Genomic DNA, 21069 nt, shown 5'->3' with positions numbered 1-21069 from the left:
GTTAAAGTGCATTTTGTGCTGTTGCACATTTCACCCAGATACCAGGCCAGGCTGACTGAGGAAACTCCTAAACTGATAAGAGGGCTTTAACACACCCGTATAAGAGAATTGCAATAACACCTATTGTTATAATGATAGCCTGATGGTTTTTGTTAAATATATATTTATATATTGGAACATCAACGAAGAGAAATCAAACATTGGTTTTAACGGGCAAACACTTGGCACTTTCAATCATTCCCCAAACAAACACTGTACTGAAGCACTTAATCATCCACATATCTCACAGCGCAGAAGGTGGCCATTCGGCCCATCATGCCTGTGCCGGCTCTTTGGTCGATCGATCCAGTTAGTCCCACTCCCCCTGCTCTTTTCCCACAGCCCTGCAAATTTTTCCCCTTCAAGTATTTATCCATTTCCCTTTTTGAAAGTTATTATTGAATCTGCCTTTCAGGCAGTGCATTCCAGATCATTACAACTCGCTGCGAAAATAACTTTTTTCCTCACGTCGCCTCTGGTTCTGTCGCCAATTACCTTAAAATATTTGAATATTTAAGTTAGGTGGAACACACACGCACGCATACACTGGCACTTCCTTGTAACTCCATTCTCAGTAGCTTGAGTAATTTTATAAATAAATAAGAGTTCATTTACTGCATCCACTCTGCTTTGCTTTATGTAATTGAATGACGCACTGTAGCTGGACTTGTGTTGCTGAGAAACCCTCACACGTTATTGCTTAAATCACATTCTTGCTCTATTATATGTATATACAGGTTTGCACACACTAGAGTAAAGCATCTTTTATGAGTCACACATTGCGCTTATGCACAAATTTTAAGTTTTCCTATACTTCTTTCTGTGTAACCTCATGATGCAAACTTATTCCACAGTTTTGAAATCGCAAGGAAGAATTACATAGAATTTACAACACAGGAACAGGCCATTCGGCCCAACTGGGCCGTGCCAGTGTTTATGCTCTACAGTAACCAAAATACTATCATACAATAGTTTATGTTAGAATACGTATAATGTAGCACCAATGTACAGGGTGGAGGTAGCAAATTAATTCATACCCTGAGTTAAACGGTAGAAAGGTCTGTATTTATTGTATTTATCCAGCTAAACTCTAAAGACAAGTACTGAGGTGATGGGAAATTAAACTGCGAAGCCAGCTGCAGAGTCTGGCTCGTGGGAAGATTGGGGAGGCAGGATAGCACGCATACAAGATAACATACATAAGAATTGAGTAACAAGGCGGCCTTCGCTTGTTTGTGAAGCTACAACATGGTTGTCTAAAAGAAAAAGTGGCTTACATCAAAGTCTGGTGGAACTAATTACAAATATGCTTGCCTTGCAGAAGTAACATGAGCAGGGTTCAAGGCCAGAATCTGTGCTTTGCAGAGATGGTTCGGGCCAGTAGGCCGATTGAACAAGAACTGTTATCTTATGAAAACATGTTACTGAGCCGGACCTTCTGGCAGACACAATGGACGACTGTGGCTCCAGGCTACAAATAGATAAGAAGGCCACAGTGATAGAGGAGTTGGAATAAGTCAAACAAGCAAAAAACATGATTAACTGCGGAATATGGGGAGAAGTGTAAAAATGTCACGCGGTAGATGCAATGGATATAATGGAATACTAGAGACTATGATTGATAGATTTGTACCCGCCCCTAGGGCAGGATGTGACTGATAAGATTATGCATAAGAAGGTAACTCACTAAACTTTCAGTGGAGTCGGATCCAAGAGCGGTCTCGGAAGGTTCTCCCCAGGCCTGTGAATAAAGTCCGTTTTGAACCTCCGATCGAAGTCTGTCATCTGTACTATAGCTAAGCGTCGACCTTGTATATCACTTCGTCCGCTTGTAGCTTACATCATGCTCCACACAAGCCTCCTCCCACCCTACTTCATCTCACCCTATCAGAACATCTTTCTATTCTTTTCTCCCCCATGTACTTATCGAGCTTCCTTTTAAATGAATCTCTGCAATACACCTCCCCCACTCCCTGTGGTAGTGAGTTCCACATTCTCACCACTCTCTGGGTAAAGACGTTTCTCCTGAATTCCTTACTGGATTTATAGGTGACTGTGTTATATTTATGTTCCTTAGTTTTGGCCTCATTAAACATATTAATGATTTGGAATAGAAAATATAACTACAACACTGAGAATGCAAAGAAGCTGGAGGCCACATAGAAAGCTAAGATATACCATTAAAGGAAATAGAGGTGTAATAACCATACTTGGTTCAATAAAGTAGAGAAAGGCAGGAGATTTGAGGTGAAAGATGAAATGCCTAACAGGTGGCAAGATATGTGTTTTGTATCTTTTTTGAAGACTGTGAGAAATGTGGTATAAGATATTCATCAGATGTGTTCAAGCCTCGGATGGACTTAGGTTTTCTAGAGTTAAGAGGTCGTTCAGGCAAAGAACTGCTTGGCTCAAATAAAGAAGTCAAGCTTCTTATTTTCGTTAGGTAAGGGTATTAAGGGATACAGAAACAAGGTGGGTAGATTGAGTTAAGATACAGATCAGCCATGATCTCATTGAATTGTGGAACAGGCTTGAGGGGCTGAATGGCTTCCTCCTATTCCTATGTTCTTGGAGCCAACTTTAGCTAAAAGATATGGGATTTCTATAATAGATCAGGGGGCACAATGAGGTCAAGAATAACAAATGAATCAGTAAAGTGCAGAGTCCCACTGCTGAGTAGTATATGTAACAAAATTACGAGTAAAATAAAAAAAGAAAGAATTGCTTTTATTGAGCGCCTTTCACAACCACGGGATATCCCAAAGCACTTTACAGCCAATAAAATGCATTTTGAAGTGTAGTCACTGTTGTAATGTGGGGAAAGCGGCAGCCAATTTGTGCACAGCAAGCTCCCTCAAACAGCAATGTGATAATGACCAGATAATCTGTTTTAGTGATGTTGATTGAGGGATAAATATTGGCCAGGACACCGGGGATAACTCTCCTGCTCTTCTATTGAAATGGGTGTTGTGGGATCTTTTACATCCACCCGAGAGCACAGACGGTGGCCTCGGTTTAACATCTCATCCAAAAGGCGGCACCTCCGACAGTGCAGCGCTCCCTCAGTACCACACTGGAGTATCAGCCTAGATTTATGTGCTCAAGTTTCTGGTGTGGGATTGGAAGCCGACAACCATTTTGACTCAGATGTGAGTGTGCCACCCATTGAGCCACAGCTGATACCTTCAATGGCTCTTTCAAAATCATACTGACAATTATGGACTAGCCTGGTACTTTCAGGTTGCTGGATGATTTGACAGTTAACAGCTTTTATCTTTAGAAAGTAGATGTAAGAGCAATAGGATGATTGTTGGAATGGCTGAGAGAATCACCCATCTTAGGAATGGAGTGAATACAAGAAGGAGAGATGGACACATTACTGTCTTATATTCTGATTTCACTTTCTGTTTTTGAAATGATTAGGGTGCATTCCATCAAAAATATTATGTTCAATTGAAAAGAAAAGGAATAAAGAACTTGCATTTATATAGCGCATTTCAGAACCTCAGGCTTTACAACCAATGAAGTGTAGTCACTGTTGCAATGTAGGAAACACAGCCGACAATTTGTGTACAGCAAGCTCCCACAAACAGCAATGTGATACTAGCCAGATAATCTGTTTTTAATGATGTTGGGTGAGTGATAAACATTGGCCAGGACATTGGGGACAAATCCCCTGCTCTTTCCAGAATAGTGCCATGGGATTGTGGCTTCAATGTAGCGTCTCATTCAAAAGACGGCACCTCGGACAGTGCTGCGCTCCCTCAGTACTGTGTTCAAGTCCCTGGAGTGCAGCATGAACCCACAACCTACCCACTCAACCATGATGTGATGATGTAAGGCCACTTGAAAGTAAAAGATGTATTGATATTCTTCCATAGCAGCATTATAATCAGATTACGCATAAGGGTAAGTATAAGACTGCGATGGTTCATGTGGCTAATAATGTTTTTATTGTCTCAGGAATGTAGATGCAGTTGGATCCAGTTAAATGTAGTTCTGCTCCCAAGTTTCCAATTCAGCTGTGACTAGGTGAGTTTCAAAGTTCATCCAAGGTTACTTACCAATGGTATCAGATTCACTGTTAAATCAATGCTGCATTTACATTGGATGTATTAATCTGAGAATGGTAGCTGTGGTTCGGCTTCCAGCCAAGCATTGCTCAGCTCTGGCTTGGATGCAAGTATGGCTGATTTAGAAAGAAAAAAGAAAGAAAGACTTGCATTTATATAGTGCCTTTCAAAACCACCGGATGTCTCAAAGCGCGTTACAGTCAATGAAGCACTTTTTTGAAGTGGAGTCACTGTTCTAATGTGGGAAATTTGCGCACAGCAAGGTCCCACGAACAGCAATGTGATAATGACCAGATAATCTGTTTTTGTTATGTTCATTGAGGGCTAAATATTGGCCTGGACACCGGGAATAACTCTCTTAATCTTCTTCGAAATAGTGCCATGGGATCTTTTACGTCCACCTGAGAGAGCAGTTGGGGCCTCGGTTTAACATCTAATCCAAAAGATGGCACCTCCGACAATGCGGCACTCCCTCAGTACCACACTGGAGTGTCAGCCTAGCTTTAGGACAGAGATCTGTGCATGTCTAGACACAGATGGGCAGAACAGTATCCCAAAAATTAGAAATGTAAAAAATTGGGAGAGGACAAAATCTCTGCTCTCCAAACATCTAAATTGAGCCAGATATGTTTAGAAAAGTATGCAAAGCATCCAATAGAGCCCACAGTACATTACAAGCCAGCTTTGATGCTGCGCTGGATTTGCAGTCCATGCAATGTTAAGTCAAAGCAAGTTAAGATCCCCCTCCAGGCAGTCCGAGTCTGCTTTCCTCTGGAGTCAGGTCCTGATTACCTCTTTTGAATGAAGCATTGAGCCAAGGCCCAGTCTCTGTAAACGTAAAAGATCCCATGGCATTATTTGGAAGAAGAGCAACCCCTAACTATCATCATCAAAGACAGGTTAAGTGTTCATTTATTTCATTGCTGTCTGTGGGAGCCTGCTGTGGGCGAATTGGTTGCTAAAATTGCAACAGTCCAAAAGTACTTCAGCGTCTATGAAGCCTCTGGGACATCCCAGGGTCATGAAAGGTGCTATATAAAAGCAAACCCTTTCTTTACACCAGTTTAGCAAAGCGATTTCAGATAAATTTGTGGTGTAAATTCAGTGGTTTAGTATCATGGGGAGATTTTTGCAGTGAGTTTGGTCCCAGTGTTAGTGCAATTCAATCGAAATTAAATTAATTTTAATAGATAAAATAAATATAATTGGTTCCCAAGAATGATTCGTTTTTCTCCCATGTAATTGAAGGCTACTTGAAATAACTTATGATAGTTCAACAGAAACGAATTTTTGGTTTAATTAATTCATAAATTAATTGCAGAAAGAACATATAAGCACAAACGAACATGTTTCCCTTTTTCGTACCCAGTTTTGCCTTACATTTTAATTTACATTCGGATAGGTTGGTTTGAAATGGATGGGTGGTGGAAAGGAAGTCACATGGTGAACGCCGGCCACGCCCCTTCCGCGGTTCTTCACCCAGGTCCGTTCACACTGTATATAAATGGGCAGCGGGCGGGTGTCTTTGGTTATCTGAGCAGTGACTCTAAATCATGTCAGGCAGAGGGAAGGGTGGTGGTGGTGGTAAGGGACTGGGCAAAGGCGGAGCCAAGCGGCACCGTAAAGTGCTCCGCGATAACATCCAGGGTATAACTAAACCAGCTATTCGTCGCCTGGCTCGCCGTGGGGGTGTCAAACGAATTTCAGGTTTAATTTATGAGGAGGTCCGCGGAGTTTTGAAGGTCTTTCTCGAGAATGTCACCAGGGACTCGGTCACCTACACGGAACACGCCAAGCGCAAGACGGTGACGGCCATGGACGTGGTGTACGCGCTGAAACGCCAGGGACGCACCCTCTATGGGTTCGGTGGTTGAAGATAGTTGAGAAATAAACGTGATTTACAAACCAAAGGTTCTTTTAAGAGCCACCAAAATATTTGAAAGGTGTCTAACTAGTTATTTACGAGTAGGATGCGATACAAAATGTAGTATCGTAACATTTGGAAAAGCCCATTGTGGGTGGCTTTGAGAAGTTTGATTTCTTTAGATTTACTTTCAATGAGTTTTCACTCATTAACGTTAATGGGCAGAAAAACCCCAGCTGGCCTGAAGCAGGTTTTAACTGGTTCTCTTCCTGCAGTATCAGCACCACCACATCGTCTCCAGCAACGTCAAGGGCTGCAGGGTTACACTTGAGTGTAATCTGATAAAATTGTACCAAAGCTTTGACACTAGAGTCATGATCGGAGATGTGTTTGTCTTCTGCAGGTCTTTAATTAATTAGATTATTTCAACGTTTTTTTTTAAATAAGGACCTCTCGTGAGAACGCAGAAGGTCCCATGGCCCCGTTCGACAAAGAGCAGTTTTCTGGTGTCCTGGCAAACTCGATTCTTCAAACAGCACTTTCAAAACCCGATTAACTACTACATTATCTCATTGTTGTCAGTGAGTCCTTTGATGTGACGTTGGCTGCTGTGTTTACAAGACTGCATTTCAAAATAGGCACTTTGGGACATCCTGAGAAAGTGAAAGGTGTGTGTATAACAACTCGCATTTACATAACCAAAAGCAAAATCTGAAATAAAAACAGAAAATGCTGGAAATAATCAGTAGATCAGGCAGCATCTGTAGAGAGAAACAGTTAACATTTCAGATCGGTGACCCTTCATAAGAACTGGAAAAAGTTAGAGATATAACAGGATTTTAAGCAAGTGTGGGGCAGGGAAGGAGGGGAGGAAAGAGGCAAAGGGAAAGTTTGTGATAGGCTGGAAGGCAAGAGAGATTAAAAGACAAAAGGGGATGGTAATGGGACAAGTTAAGAAACAAAAGATGAGTCTAGATGAGGTGTAAATGGCAATGGCAGAATCATCAACAGCTGTCATGTGAGAATTATTTTAAACACTTTACAGCCTTCTGGTGTCTACACTGAGTTCAACAATTTCTGACCATAACCTCTGCCCCTATTTTTCACATGGCAGCTGTCGATCATTCTGCCATTGCCATTCTCACCTCATCTAGAGTCATCTTTGGTTCCTTTACTTGTCCCATTACCATCTCCTTTTGTCTTGCACCATCACATCTTTTGTGATTTAATCTCTCCTACTTTCCATCCTATCACAGACCTTCCCTTTTGTTATTTCCTCCCTTAAAAATCTGTTTAGTGATGTTGATTGAGGGATAAATATTGGCCCAGGACACTGGGGAGAACTCCCCCTGCTCTTCTTGGAAATAGTGCCATGTGATCTTTTACATCCACCTGAGAGAGCAGACAGGGCCTCACTTTAATGTCTTATCTGAAAGACAACACCTCTGACAGTGCAGCACTCCCTCAGTACTGCATTGGAGCATCAGCCTAGATTTAATGTGTTCAAGTTTCTGGAGTGGGACTTGAATCACAACCTTCATAACTCAGAGGCAAGTGTGCTACCCACTGAGCTATAGCTGACATAAGAACAGCTTGCATTTATATAAGGACATAAGATGTAAGAGCAGGAGTAGGCCATATGGCCCCTCGAGCCTGCTCTGCCATTCAATAATACCATGGCTGATCATCGACCTCCAGTGCCTTTAACTTAGAGAAACATCCCAGGCCCTTCAGATGCCAGATTATTGCTACTTTGAAACAGAAAGTGACTGTTTAACCCTGTCTTCTCTCTCCAGGCACTAGCAGAACTGCTGAATAAGCCCAGTATTTTCTACCTAAGGTGTTTTCCTCTCCCTGTTACACATAATGTCCCTTCAACCTTCTAGAAAAAACCTTCTTATTCTTCACCAAAGGTCACCTAACCACTGCCCCTTGATCTACCTCACCCTTGTGTGTGTTAGCTGTGGCTCAGTGGATAGCACTTTTGCCTCAGAGTCAGAAGGTTGTGGGTTCAAGTCCCACTCCATGAGACTTAAACACAAAAATCCAGGCTGACACTCTAGTGCAGTACTGAGGGAGCGCTGCACTGTCAGAGGTGCCATCTTTAGGATGAGACATTAAACCGAGGCCCTGTCTGCTCTCTCGGGTGGGTGTAAAAGATCCCATGGCCGCCATTTTGAAGAAAAGCAGCTGAGTCCTGGCCAATATTGAGCCTTTAATCAACATCGCTAAAACAGATTATCTGGTCATTATCATATTGCTGTTTGCGGGAGCTTGCTGTGCGCAAATTGGCTGCCGCGTTTCCTACATTACAACAGTGACTCCACTTCAAAAGTACTTCATTGGCTGTAAAGTGCTTTGGGATGTCCTGAGGATGTGAAAGGTGCTACATAAATGCAAGTCTTTCTTCTTAACATTTGACTAGCGAGCAAATGTTGAGACATTAGTCTACCTACTCTCGGTTTTCAGGAATCTTGAAATTTCAAACAAGCGATTCAGAAAAATTACGAAGAAAAACAATGCAGCATAACTGTAGGTTCCAATTGTACTTTCATGAACTAAACATATGATGGAGAAAATTATCTCAATGGGTTGATTTGTAAAATAAAAATGTACATATTAAGAATGAACCCATTTCATGCTGGAGGATGTTTGAAAATTTGAACAAAAAGGGTTAATTTCCCGTGATTATAAGTCAATAATCTTGCAGCAGTGCCCAATATTCCAAACTCACTTTTTAAAAGAATATTACCACATTAAGATTATATTGTCCCTGTAAAGTTTCATAGAGTAATTGGTTAAAGAAATCAGTACCAGATTTGGAACCAAGTACCATAAATTATGATTTATTTTAGTTATGATTTTAATTATTAGGCATTGGGACGTTCTCTGACAACATCCCGGCTGTCGTGCTGAAGACTTGTGCTCTAGAACTAGTCACGCCTCTAGCCATGCTGTTCCAGTACAGCCAAAAACCTCGCATCAATCCGACAATGTGGAAAACTGCCCAGGTGTGTCCTGTCCACAAAACGCAGGACAAATACAACCCAGCCAATTACTGCCCCATCAGTCTACTCCCAATCATCAGCAAAGTGATGGAAGGTGTAATCGACAGTGCTATCAAGCGGCACTCACCAATAATGTGATCACTGATGCCCAGTTTGGATTCCAACAAGACCACTCGGCCGGTGACCAGAGTCGGGGACCTGCTCAATGGCAGAGGAGCTGGCGCAGCGCCTGTCCTGGGCCAACATCTGGCTCGTGGCCAAAGCAATTGAGTTGCTGAAAGTGTCACTGGGCCCCGACTCCACTAGGCGTATCGAGGAGGCTCAAGCATGAGGGGCGATCCCGTCCGAACGGACCCCCGTTCGGACGGAATTCCTCATCGGCACCCGGCCCCGGAACCCCTCTCGGGAGCCGATGCCTCACAACTTGAGCCGTCTCGGGGAAATGCCCTCCGTGCCTTTTAGCTCCGCGCGGAGGGATTTCCTGTACGGGCTGCTCCTGCACACTCTCCACTTTGCCATCTTCATCTGCCATCCGGACACGCCTTGGCGTGCCGTCCAGCGGAGGCAGAGGTCCACAATGGGGGGCTCTCTAAGGGGGAAGTCCTCCCTTTTTCTTTTGGGGACTTGGCCTGGAGGGTGTTGCATGGAGCAATCCCGTGCAATAAGCTTTTAAACAGGTTCATGGACTCCCAGGCCGCCTGCCTTTTCTGCGGCTGAGAGGAGTCCGTGTTCCACATTTATATCGAATGTGAAAGGTTGCAGCCACTGTTCCACTATTTGAAGGGGCTGCTCCTCGATTTCTGGCTGCACTTCAGTCCCACGCACCTGATCTTTGGTCACCCTTTGGCAGGGGGGAGCAGGCAGATCGGAGGACCTCGTAGGACTGCTCCTGTGCCTGGTGAAGGTAACCATAAACAGGCCCAGGCAGCGGGTGGTCGGGTGCTGGAGATGGAGCACGCAGTGTCCACCGGCATGCTCAAGGCCTTCTGTGACTGGTGGGCGCCGCGGGAACTGGAGTGCATCATCACTCCTGGCCAAAGCAGTTTAAAATTATTTTGTTAACATTTTATTAAAGTTTTATTAATTTACAGTTAATTTGTTCAATCAAAAAGAGCAAGACCACTCGGCTGCCGACCTCATTACAGCCTTCGTCCAAACATGGAGAAAAGGAGCTGAATTCCAGAGGTGAGGTGAGAGTGACTGCCCTTGACATCAAGGCAGTATTTGACCGAGTGTGGCATCAAGGAGTCCTAGTAAAACTGAAGTCAACGGGAATCAGGGGGAAAACTCTCCACTGGCTGGAGTTACACAAAGGAAGATGGTTGTGGTGATTTAAGGTCAATCATCACAGCCCCAGGACATCGCTGCAGGGGTTCCTCAGGGCAGTGTCCTAGGCCCAACCATCTTCAGCTGCTTCATCAATGACCTTCCCTCCAACATAAGGTCAGAAGTGGGGATGTTCGCTGAAGATTGCACAGTGTTCAGCGCCATTCACAACTCCTCAGATAATGAAGCAGTCCATGCCCGCGTGCAACAAGACCTGAACGACGTTCAAGCATGGGTTGATAAGTGGCAGGTAACATTTGAGCCACAGAACTGCTAGGCAATTACTATTTCCAAAATGTGAGCGTCTAAACACCACCCCTTGACATTCAATGGCATTACCATTACCAAATCCCCCACCATCAACATCCTGGGGGGTCACCATTGACCAAAAACTTAACTGGACCAGCCACATAAATACTGTGGCAACAAGAGCAGGAGTGTGATGGAATACTCTCCACTTGCCTGGATGAGTGCAGCTCCAACAACACTCAAGAAGCTCGAAACCATCCAGGACAAAGCAGCCGCTTGATTGGCACCCCAGCCACCACTGTAAACATCCGCTCCCTCCGCCATCGCCACACCGTGGCTGCAGTGTGTACCATCTACAAGATGCACTGCAGCAACTCGCCAAGGCTTCTTCAGCAGCACCTCCCAAACCCGTGACCTCTTCCACCTAGAAGGACAAGGGCAGCAGGTGCATGGGAACACCACCACCTGCAAGTTCCCCTCCAAGTCACACATCATCCTGACTTAGAAGTATATCGTCGTTCCTTCATCGTCGCCAGGCCAAAATCTTGGAACTCCCTCCCTAACAGCACTGTGGGAGTACCTCCACCACACCGGACTGCAGCGGTTCAAGAAGGCGGCTCAGCACCACCTTCTCAAGGGCAATTAGGGATGGGCAATAGATGCTGGCCTTGCCAACGACGCCCACATCCCATAAAAACGATTTTTAAAAAAAGGTTGTGAAAGGTGCTATATAAATTCGTAGCGCCTGATATTCAGTCCATTGCAATCAATCAGTATCAGCGCTGCGTTCAAAGGGCGGCCGATCTGATACCGCCCGAGTCGAATTCCTACCCCTAAGACTTCTATTTTTCTTTTCAAACTATCTTCCCAAGTAAATGCTGAATACATTTGGTCACATTAGTGCAAAATACCGCAGATGCCGGAAATAAAAACAGAAAATGCTGGAAATACTCAGATCATGCAATTTCCAGCATTTTCTGTTTACATTTGTGGTCATAGAGTTTCATGAATCACTAGACCCAGTCAACAAAATGTGATCCAGTTCAGGTGAGAATCGAGGGGTGGAAATCACTCTCTGCCTTTAGCTCATTTTGAAAATATGAGTGGCTCTGAAAAGGGCCTTTTGTGTTCAGACGGTTCGCCGCTCCAAATAAAACTCCCGGCCAATGCAAATTGATTCATTTTGCTACGAATGACCAAAATAGTGCGGATGCAGGAAATCTCAAATAAAAACAGAAAACGCTATAAATAACCAGCAGGTTCTGTTTATATTTATGGCACATTTTACTTCGTTTATTAGAGTAAGTTTTTTTTTGTTTTGGTCAGCTGGGTGTGGGTCATACTATTTGAAATAATAGAAATTCAATTTGGGAGATGCAAATTGGCCTGCGGATCCGCTATCGCCCGTTCTACAACATTGCACAAAGTCCTATTGGTCAACAATGGTCTTTAGCTCCATATTTTGTGAATGTGTGAGTGGCTCTGAAAAGAGCCTTTTATTTAGTGTTGAGCCGGTTCGCCGCTCCTGCCCCATCTACCTCCTCTTCGGGGCCCGTCGCTTACGCCCCACAGTCCGGGAGGCTGCAGGCCGCTTGGGGGCTTTTCTGGGCTTGGCCTTCCGGGGGCTCTTGGCCGCCGCCGACTTCTTGGCGCGTTTGTGGGCAGCAGGTTTGGCCGCCGCCGCCCTCTTGCGGACCGGTTTCTTGGCGGCCGGTTTCCTCTTGGCGCCTCCTTCGGCCCCGTCCTCAGCCTCTCCTTCCTCGCCCTCCTCCTCCTCTCGGTCCGGGTGCAGGGAGGCCGAGGAAGTGCCGGCGCCGCTCTCCACCGGCGAGCTCTTGTTGGCCAAGGTGCTGGCCGACTGGTTGGGCCGGACGGCGGCGCCTTTCTCCGGCTCGTAGCCGGCGGCCGAGATAGTTTTCTTCAGGGCGCACAGCTTGGGGGCCGCCTGGCGCTCCTTGGTGGCGGCCACCGCCTCCAGGATCTGCTCGGCCGCCGCGGCGGCGGCGCCTCCTTTCTGCGGCCGGTAGGCGGCCTTCTTCTTGGCGGCGGCATCGGGAGGAGCGGGTGCTGGGACATCCGCTTTAACAGGGCCGGTCTCGGCCATCGGGCATATCCGCGCTGACGGATGTCGCGCAAACTTGTGGCAGAGCCGCGGCGGCGACTTTGTTTATAAGGGGAGAAGGCGGACGTGGTCGAGTCAACCCGCCGCTCGGCCACGCCCCCCGCCCACGAAGCCCCGCCCCCTCTTCACACTGTTACAAATGATAGCAACAACAACAAAAGCATGCATTTCCACAGCGCCTTTCAGGCCCCAAGGCGATTCACCTCCTTGGAGGGGAGGGGGGGTGGGGAGGGGGCGTGATTATCAAACAAAATTGGACATCCGGCCACATAGAACGGTTACAGCACAGAAGGAGGCCTTTATACAAACACTGGTTCGGCCTCACCTGGAGTATTGTGTCCAATTCTGGGCACCGCACTTTAGGAAGGATGTGAAGGCTTTAGACAGGGTACAGAAAAGATTTACAAGAATGGTTCCAGAGATTAAGGGACTTCAGTTACGTGGATAGACTGGAGAGGCTGGGGTTCTCTTGCAAGTGTCTTCGGCTAGTCCCACTTGCATGTTAGCCAGTGGCTCGGTGGGTGGCGCTCTCTCTCACCTCTGAATTTCTGAAGGTTGTGGGTTCATAGTCCCCACTCCAGGGACTTGAGCACAAAAATCTAAGCTGACACTTCCAGTGCAGTGCTGACGGATGAGGCGTTAAACCGAGGCCCCGTCTGCTCTCTCAGTTGTACGTAAAAGATCCATGGCACTCATTTCGAAGAAGGGCAGGTGGAGTTATCAAGAGGGAGTCCTGGCCAATAGTTATCCCTCAATCAACATAACAAAAACAGATTATCTGGTCATTATCACATTGTGGGAGTTTGCTAAGTGCAATTTGGCTACGGCATTTCCTACATTACAACGGTGACTACACTCATTGGTTGTAAAGTGCTTTGGGATGTCTGGTGGTCATGAAAGGCGCTGTATAACGCAAGTCTTTTTTTCACTCCTCTGCCCTTTCCCCGTGGCCCTGCAAAAACACTTTTCCCTTCAGGTACTTATCCAATTCCCTTTGGAAAGCCATGATTGAATCTGCCTCCACCACCCTCTCAGGCAGTGCATTCCAGGTCCTAACCACTCGTTGTGTAAAAAAGTTTTTCCTCATGTCGCCTTTGGTTCTTTTGCCAATCACCTTAAATCTGTGTCCTCTGGTTCTCGACCCTTCCACCAATGTTCTTTCCCTGCCCCCTTTGCACTTGCTTAAAAACCTGTCACATCTCCACTTCCGACGAAGGGTCACCGACCTGAAACTTTAAATCTGTTTCTCTCTCCACAGATGCTGCCTGACCTGCTGAGCATTGCCAACATTTTCTGCACCCGCGGTACAGTATGTTGCTATTGTGAAGTTGTTGTTTAGTACAAGAGAGAGGCACACAAGAAGATGAAGGTAAGCATACAGGTGCAGCAGGCGGTTAAGAAGGCAAATGGTATGTTGGCCTTCGTAGCGAGAGGATTCGAGTACAGGAACAAGGATGTCTTGCTGCAGTTGTACAGGGCCTTGGTGAGACCACATCTTGAGTATTGTGTGCAGTTTTGGTCGCCTTACCTGAGGAAGGATGTTCCTGCCATGGAGGGAGTGCAGCAAAGATTCACCAGGCTGATACCTGGGGTGGCAGGAATGACGTATGAGGAGAGATTGGGTTGATTGGGCTCATACCCGCTGGAGTTTAGAAGAATGAGAGGGGATCTTATTGAAACTTATAAAATTCTAACAGGACTAGACAGACTAGATGCTGGAAGGATTTTCCCGATGGCCGGGAAGTCCAGGACCAGGGGACACAGTCTGAGGATAAGGGGTAAGCCATTTAGGACAGAGATGAGGAGGAATTTCTTCACCCAGAGAGTGGTGAACCTGTGGAATTCTCTACCACAGAAGTCAGTTGAGGCCAATTCATTAAATATATTCAAGAAGGAGTTGGATATATTTCTTAAGGCTAAAGGGATCAAGGGATATTGGGAGAAAGCAGGGACAGGGTACTGAATTTGGATGATCAGCCATGATTTCATTGAATGGCGGAGCAGGCTCGAGGGGCCGAATGGCCTACTCCTGCTCCTATCTTCTATGTTTCTATGTGTCAAGGGGAGTGGGAGGGGAGGGAAGAGAACAAGGTGTGTGTGGTTTGGGAGGGAGGGGGAGAGTGGCGATAACTCCACTCCGTCCGCCTTCCCTCTATAAAAGCGGCCGCTCCCACTCGCAGCGCCTTTAGTTTCAGCCCAAACCCCTGTCCTGGTATCACACCGTGTCCTCTCTCTGAGCATGGCTGACAACAACCAGAAGGCGGAGTAGGATGTGGGAGATCCGGACCTGGTGGACAATAAGAAGAAGAATGGGCGGCGGCAGCAGCAGCACCACCACCGCCAGTAGCAGCGGCCGGTCCCGCCGCGCCGCAAGAAGACGGGCCCCACGGTGACCGAGCAGATCCTGCAGGTGGCGGCGGCCACCAAGGAGCGGCGCGGCATCTCGCTGGCCGCCCTCAAGCAGGCGCTGTCGGCCCGGGGCTGCGACGTGTATATTTACTGAACAAACACCAAGCACCATTCCGTGACCAAGGAAGTAAAGCGCTCAGCGCTGAATAAACACTCTGGCATTCTGCTTTTTATCTCACCAGTTTCCCAACAGATGCACACAAAAAATGCAAAGTACATTTGCCTACACCTTGCGAATATTGACTATTAAGATCGCGTGCCCAACGACGCTGTCCCTGACACATTTCTTTTAAAATGTATTAATCGGAAATGCAATTGGCCACATCTGGATTTCCAATTATTCACACGTGGCTTGTGGCGAATGTATCGGACTGCCCGAAAAGCCTTTTGAATTCCACAATACCTCAAAAAGAGCGACTGTCCAAAACTACCCAAGAAACTGAACTGAGGACCTGTCTGCAGAATGATGAAGAACCCACCTGCTTTAGGGTCCCAGAGCCCAACATCAACGCTTCGCCCTCGACATGAATACAACTAGAAGATGGTCAGACACACACTGGGAGCGGAGCGCCCATCCGCCGCGCGTTACTTCTTCCGGTGACAATTGCCCATCGGACGTTATTTCACAGCTTGCTCCTCCAGAGTCGATGCCTTTCTTCACAATCTTCCACCCAAACTGTTAACCTGTCTTGCTCTCTCGCAGACGTCGGCTGAACCGCCGTGTGTTTTCAGCACATTCAGCTTTCCTTTCATGTTTCCATGAGCGGCGAGTATTTCCCCGCTTATAACAAGGTTTCACTTGTGTTGCTAAAAACGTGCTTTCAATTTATCGACACGTGTCCGATACATTTGATGGGCGTGAAACGATAAATAAACCCTCATCTTTACTACCCGGTACATTTGTTTAAATTAAACTATGACAATTGTAACACATCCTACAAAGTGATTGCTTTTGATTTTGAAGACAAGTACAAGGCATGGCCGAAAGCTTGTTCCACAAGATTTATCTTAAGCTTTTCCTTTTCAATTAAACTAAACTTGACATGTTAATATTTAACCTAAATGCACCTTTGCACAATTGAATAGGATTGCTAAAATTGTGCAAACAGATAAAGACGGGGCGACGGGCAGAACCAATCCGCCAAAGATTCAAAGCTGGAGACCATTGGGGAGATTCCGAGAAAACGCTCAATCCCAGGATTTCAGGACAGAAACATTGAGACTCTTGTCTAGCCTGCTATTTACAGGCATCAAAAGGCCGCAATGACGGTTCCTGCGGTATCTGTTCAGAAACAGGCCAGTTTAATGTGAATTCTATATTTCTCCTTTTCCCCCTTAGTCTGCTTCAAGCTCTCGGATACCTTCGAGAAGAGGCAATGGACGCTTAGCCGTTTTTAAGATAAAAGTGTTAAGGAAGTCCAGTTTGGGAGCCATACTAGCAAGATGTTGCTGTAAGGAAGAGGCGAGGGTGTCAAATCTTCGAGCCACAAGCTCTTCCCACTTTGCGGAGAAGGGGAAAGGGACAGCTGCCTGTCTTCAGGGGCAAATGGCCAAGAAACCCGGACAACTCAAGGTCTACAGAAATAATTGGTTGCCGAGTGGTTCCGCTAAAGACGATCAGGGAGCCTTAAAACATACCGACACCAGAAGCCTCTGTGGGCGATGCCTTCTGAAGGTAGGCGCCAACAATATGGACCATAAAACAAGAGCAATATTGGCACCACCCAAGGCTGAATACGGAGCCGTATGTGGGGCTGGATTTGTCTTTACAGACATACACTTACACTGCTGAGGGAATCCCCACTGCAATCTTGGCAATGAACAGCAGCAACTTTTCGGTGCTGGCCCCAGATGAGGGAGGGATTTTTCTAAGATCCAGTGGTCCTGCAGAATCTCAAGAAGCTTCAATGGCGCCGGTGGAAGTGCAAGTGGAGGGGACTAGTTCCAGGAGCAGCGATCGGGACTTTTGGAGATTACAGATTCGTGAGGGCTCTTTGAAAGTTGTCCAGTTAGTCCCACTTCCCTGCTCTTTCCTCCTCCCTCGAGGGGAAGTCCCAATAGACTTCTGAACTTCTTCAGGGCCAAGACCGCTCTTTAAGCTCTTTTGATGGTCTTTCCGAATTGAGGTCATGTTCGTGTGTTTTCCTTTTGAAATTCTCCCTTTTTCAAACCCCTTTCCCTTCCCTGGGAGAAGGGGGTTACCATACCTAGTCCACTCACCCCTCCTTGCTATGAGAAACAACTCGCCTCAAACCCACTGATGCACAAGACCTGTGTGACTGTGGACCATTATGGACTGGACCATGCATCTTACTCCCCATCTTATGCCGGGGCGGAAATGACACAGGACACCCAAACATCTACAACTTGCAATCGTACAGCCCCTTTAACAGAGAAAAAAAGTCCCGGAAAACGCTTCACATCGGCATAATCAAGTCAGAAAACGGTCGGCTAGAAAAAAAAGACATTGGATTCAATGTCACAGCTTTGATGAAACATTAACTGAAGTAATGAAAGTAAATCAGATGACAGTCACTTGCAAGTTATACAGGAATGCGAGAGCACTGCTGCCATCTCGCAATTGTAGCAGAAACATTAATTGATGGATTTGCCAATCGCAGCTATAAAAGCAAATTAATATTTCCTATACAGAAACGTACAAGATTGGACAATGATTGCGGTCGATCCGGCTGTTGCTGGGACTCCTGTGAAGCGCCTAGGGGAATTTTTTTACTACGTCAAAGGCGCTAAATAAATAAGTTGTTGTTGTCCCTCAATCTCAGCTCTTTTCTCTGCCAATTATCTACCCAGTCTACACCATCCAGGGAGATTGTTGCCGTGTGTGCACCGCCCTCCAGAAATAATTAAGCGAAATCTAAACTTCCCAGTCATCCTTTTAGCGGCGAAAAAAAGTAAATTGCAGGGCTATCAGGGGAGAGAAAGGGCGCCAAAGGGGAGAAAGTGTGGGACTCAAATTGGACCCCACTTTCCCAAAACTAAAAAAATAAGCTGGTCGATGATTGCAGGAATTGAATTGGTTAATTTCAGCCTTTTTTTGCAGAGAGAGTTGTGGCTCTGAAAAGAGCCTTTTGTGTTTGGAGTTTTGAGCTGATTTCCCCACCACTCCCAAATAAAAGTTTATTTCCTGGTCTTTTTGGGTTTAGGTTTGGTCTTCCTGGGAGAGGCTTTGACCGCAGTCCGCTTCTTGTGGGGGGTCTTGGTCCGGCATTTCTTCTCGTTGGTCTCCTTCTTGGCCTTGACCCCGGCCCGGGATTTCGGCACCACCGACGTGGTGGCCTTCCTCCTCCTCCTCCTCTGCTGTTGCGGCGGCTTCTCCGGCCTCTGCCCCTTGCCGAGCTTCAGGTAGCCGGCGGTGGCGGCGCTCCCCCGGCCCCGGCCCTTGGTCTGCACCAGCGAGCCGTTGCGCACCAGCCCCCGCACGGCCATCCGCAGGCGGATCTTGTTCTTCTCCACGTCGTAGCCGTTGGCCAGCAGCGCCTCCCGCAGCGAGGCCAACGACAGGCCGCCGCGCTGCTTGCGGGCCGACAGCGCCTGCAGGATCAGCTGGGTAATGCTCTGGCCTTTCTTGCGCGGTCGCCGGTGTTTAGGCGCCTTCTTCTTCCGCCTCCTCCGCTGCTGTTGTTGCGGCGGCGGCAGGTCTGGACACCATCTAGTCAGGATGTTCCCACCCTCAACGCCGCCCGTCGCAGCTGCGGGAGAATCCGCCTCCGGCGCTCCTATTTAAAGGCGCAAGGCGGACGCGCGAGAAGCAATGGGGTCGTCACCTCCACCCCCCCCCCCGCCCCGCCCGCCAATCAGCTGCTGCGCCCCTCTTGCCACATTCCACACCCTGCCCTTGACGCGCTGGAAGCAACCCCCCTGCCATGAGGTCATCACCTCCCGCGTCCGCCAATCAGTTGCAGCGCCCCTCTTGCCACACTCCACACCACTCGCCCCCCTCTCTCTCTCCAGCACATGCTGCTGTGCGGATTTGAGGATCCCCCCCCCCACCGCCAAATTGACCGGCTGGAAGGGGGTTAACGCAGATCAAATCCGTTACCCTTAACTGTCTCCGAAGGGACTGCTCCCTCCGCGATACCCTGGCAGAAATGACGTATGATGAGAGATTGGGTCGATTGGGCTTATACTCGCTGGAATTTAGAAGAATGAGAGGGGATCTCATTGAAACATATAAAATTCTAACAGGACTAGACAGACTAGATGCAGGAAGGATGTTCCTGATGGCAGGGGAGTCCAGAACCAGGGGTCACAGTCTAAGGATAAGGGGTAAGCCATTTATGACTGAGATGAGGAGGAATTTCTTCACCCAGAGAGTGGTGAACCTGTGGAATTATCTGCCACAGAAGGCAGTTGAGGCCAATTCATTAAATATATTCAAGAAAGAGTTGGATATATTTCTTAAGGCTAAAGGGATCAAGGGATATGAGGAGAAGGCAGGGACAGGGTACTGAGTTTGGATGATCAGCCATGATCTCATTGAATGGCGGAACAGGCTCGAGGGGCCGAATGGCCTACTCCTGCTCCTATCTTCTATGATTCTATGTCTGCTCCTTCGATTGTCCCCCCCCCCCAGCACCCAAAACTTCCCCCTTCCCGCGGCACCTTCCCGTGCAAGCGCAGGAGACGCAATGCCCGCCCGTTTACCTCCTCCCTTCCCACCATCCAGGGCCCCCAAACACTCCTTCCAAGGTGAAACAGCGATCTACTTGTACTTCTTGCAATTTAGTATGCTATATTCGCTGCTCACAATGGGGTCGCCTCTACATTGGAGAGACCAAATGCAGATTGGGCGACCGCTTTGCAGAACACTTCCGTTCAGTCCATAAGTCTGACCCCAAGCTTGCAGTCGCCTGTCACTTTAATTCTCCACTCCAACACTGTTCCAATGAAGCTCAGCGTAAGCTCGAGGAACAGCACCTCATCTTTCGATTAGGCACATTACAGCCTTCTGGACTCAACATCGAGTTCAACAATTTCAGACCATGACCTCTGCTCTATTTTTTCACATGACAGCTGTTGATGATTCTGCCATTCCCATTTACACCTCTTCGAGACTTGTCTTTTGTTCCTTTATTTGTCCCATTACCACCTCCTTTTGCTTTGTACTGTCATACCTTTTTTCACTTAATCACTCCTGCCTTCCACCCAATCACACACCTTCCGTTTTGTTCTTTCCTCCCCTCCCCCTTTCCCTGCCCTTGCTTAAAATCTGTTACATCTCTAACTTTTTCCAGTTCTGACAAAAGGTCATCGACCTGAAACGTTATCTGTTTCTCTCTCCACAGATGCCGCCTGACCTGCTGAGTATTTCTAGAGTTTTCTGTTTTTATTTCAGATTTCTAGCATCTGCAGTATTTTGCTTTTGTAATAGGGAATTCAGGGGAAGCTTCTTTACCCAGAGAGTGGGGAGAATGTGGAAGGCACTACCACAGGGAGTGGTTGAAGAGAATAGTATAGATGCCTTTAAGGGGAAGCTGGATAAGCGTATGAGGGAGAAAGGAATAGAAGGACATGCTGATAGGGTTACATGAAGAGGGGTGGGAGAAGGCTTGTGTGGAGCATAAATTCTGGCATGTACTAGTTGGGCTGAATGGCCTGTTTATGTGCTGTAGACTCAATGTAACTTTTTGAAGTTAAAGCCAGCTGACAAACGGTTAATGTCCAGCATTTTAGCTCTGGTTAGACCCCATCTGGAGTATTGCATTCAGCTCTGTGCACAGCGCCTCAGGAAGGATGCATTGGTCCTTGGAGGGGGTGCAGCACAGGTTCGCCAGCATAATACCGGGACTAAAAGGGTTTAAATAGCAAAATACTGCAGATGCTGGAAATCCGAAATAACAACAGAAAATGCTGGAAAAACTCAGCAGCCAGGCAACATCCGTGGAGAGAAATTTGAGTTGACATTTCGGGTTGAAACCCTTTTTCAAAACTGGAAAGGAAATAAAATAGATCGAAGGC

At 46.9% G+C, this 21069-nt stretch overlaps 2 protein-coding genes across 2 annotated transcripts; one reads left to right on the top strand and one right to left on the bottom strand.

Annotated features, from left to right (window-relative positions):
- The first annotated feature begins 5665 nt into the window (after positions 1 to 5665).
- LOC147096078 (histone H4-like) lies at positions 5666 to 6039 on the top strand. The gene has a single exon (XM_085974078.1). The coding sequence runs from the start codon at positions 5666 to 5668 to the stop codon at positions 5984 to 5986; it is 321 nt and encodes a 106-aa protein (XP_085830204.1). The 3' UTR covers positions 5987 to 6039.
- A 12182-nt stretch (positions 6040 to 18221) lies between these two features.
- Positions 18222 to 20779, bottom strand: LOC147096077 (histone H1C-like). Its single transcript, XM_085973766.1, has 2 exons — positions 20764 to 20779; positions 18222 to 18827 (listed from the first exon to the last, which is right to left on the bottom strand). Exons 1-2 carry the CDS (start codon positions 20777 to 20779, stop codon positions 18229 to 18231), a joined length of 615 nt encoding a protein of 204 aa, XP_085829892.1. The 3' UTR covers positions 18222 to 18228.
- Between the last annotated feature and the right edge of the window lie 290 nt (positions 20780 to 21069).

Source organism: Somniosus microcephalus, unplaced genomic scaffold (assembly GCF_052327205.1).
Source record: "Somniosus microcephalus isolate GS21.2 unplaced genomic scaffold, FLI_Smic_1.0 unresolved_chr1, whole genome shotgun sequence".
Taxonomy (NCBI): Eukaryota; Metazoa; Chordata; class Chondrichthyes; order Squaliformes; family Somniosidae; genus Somniosus; species Somniosus microcephalus.
Note: the sequence above shows the minus strand (reverse complement) of the source record. Positions and strands in the feature narration are given on the sequence as shown.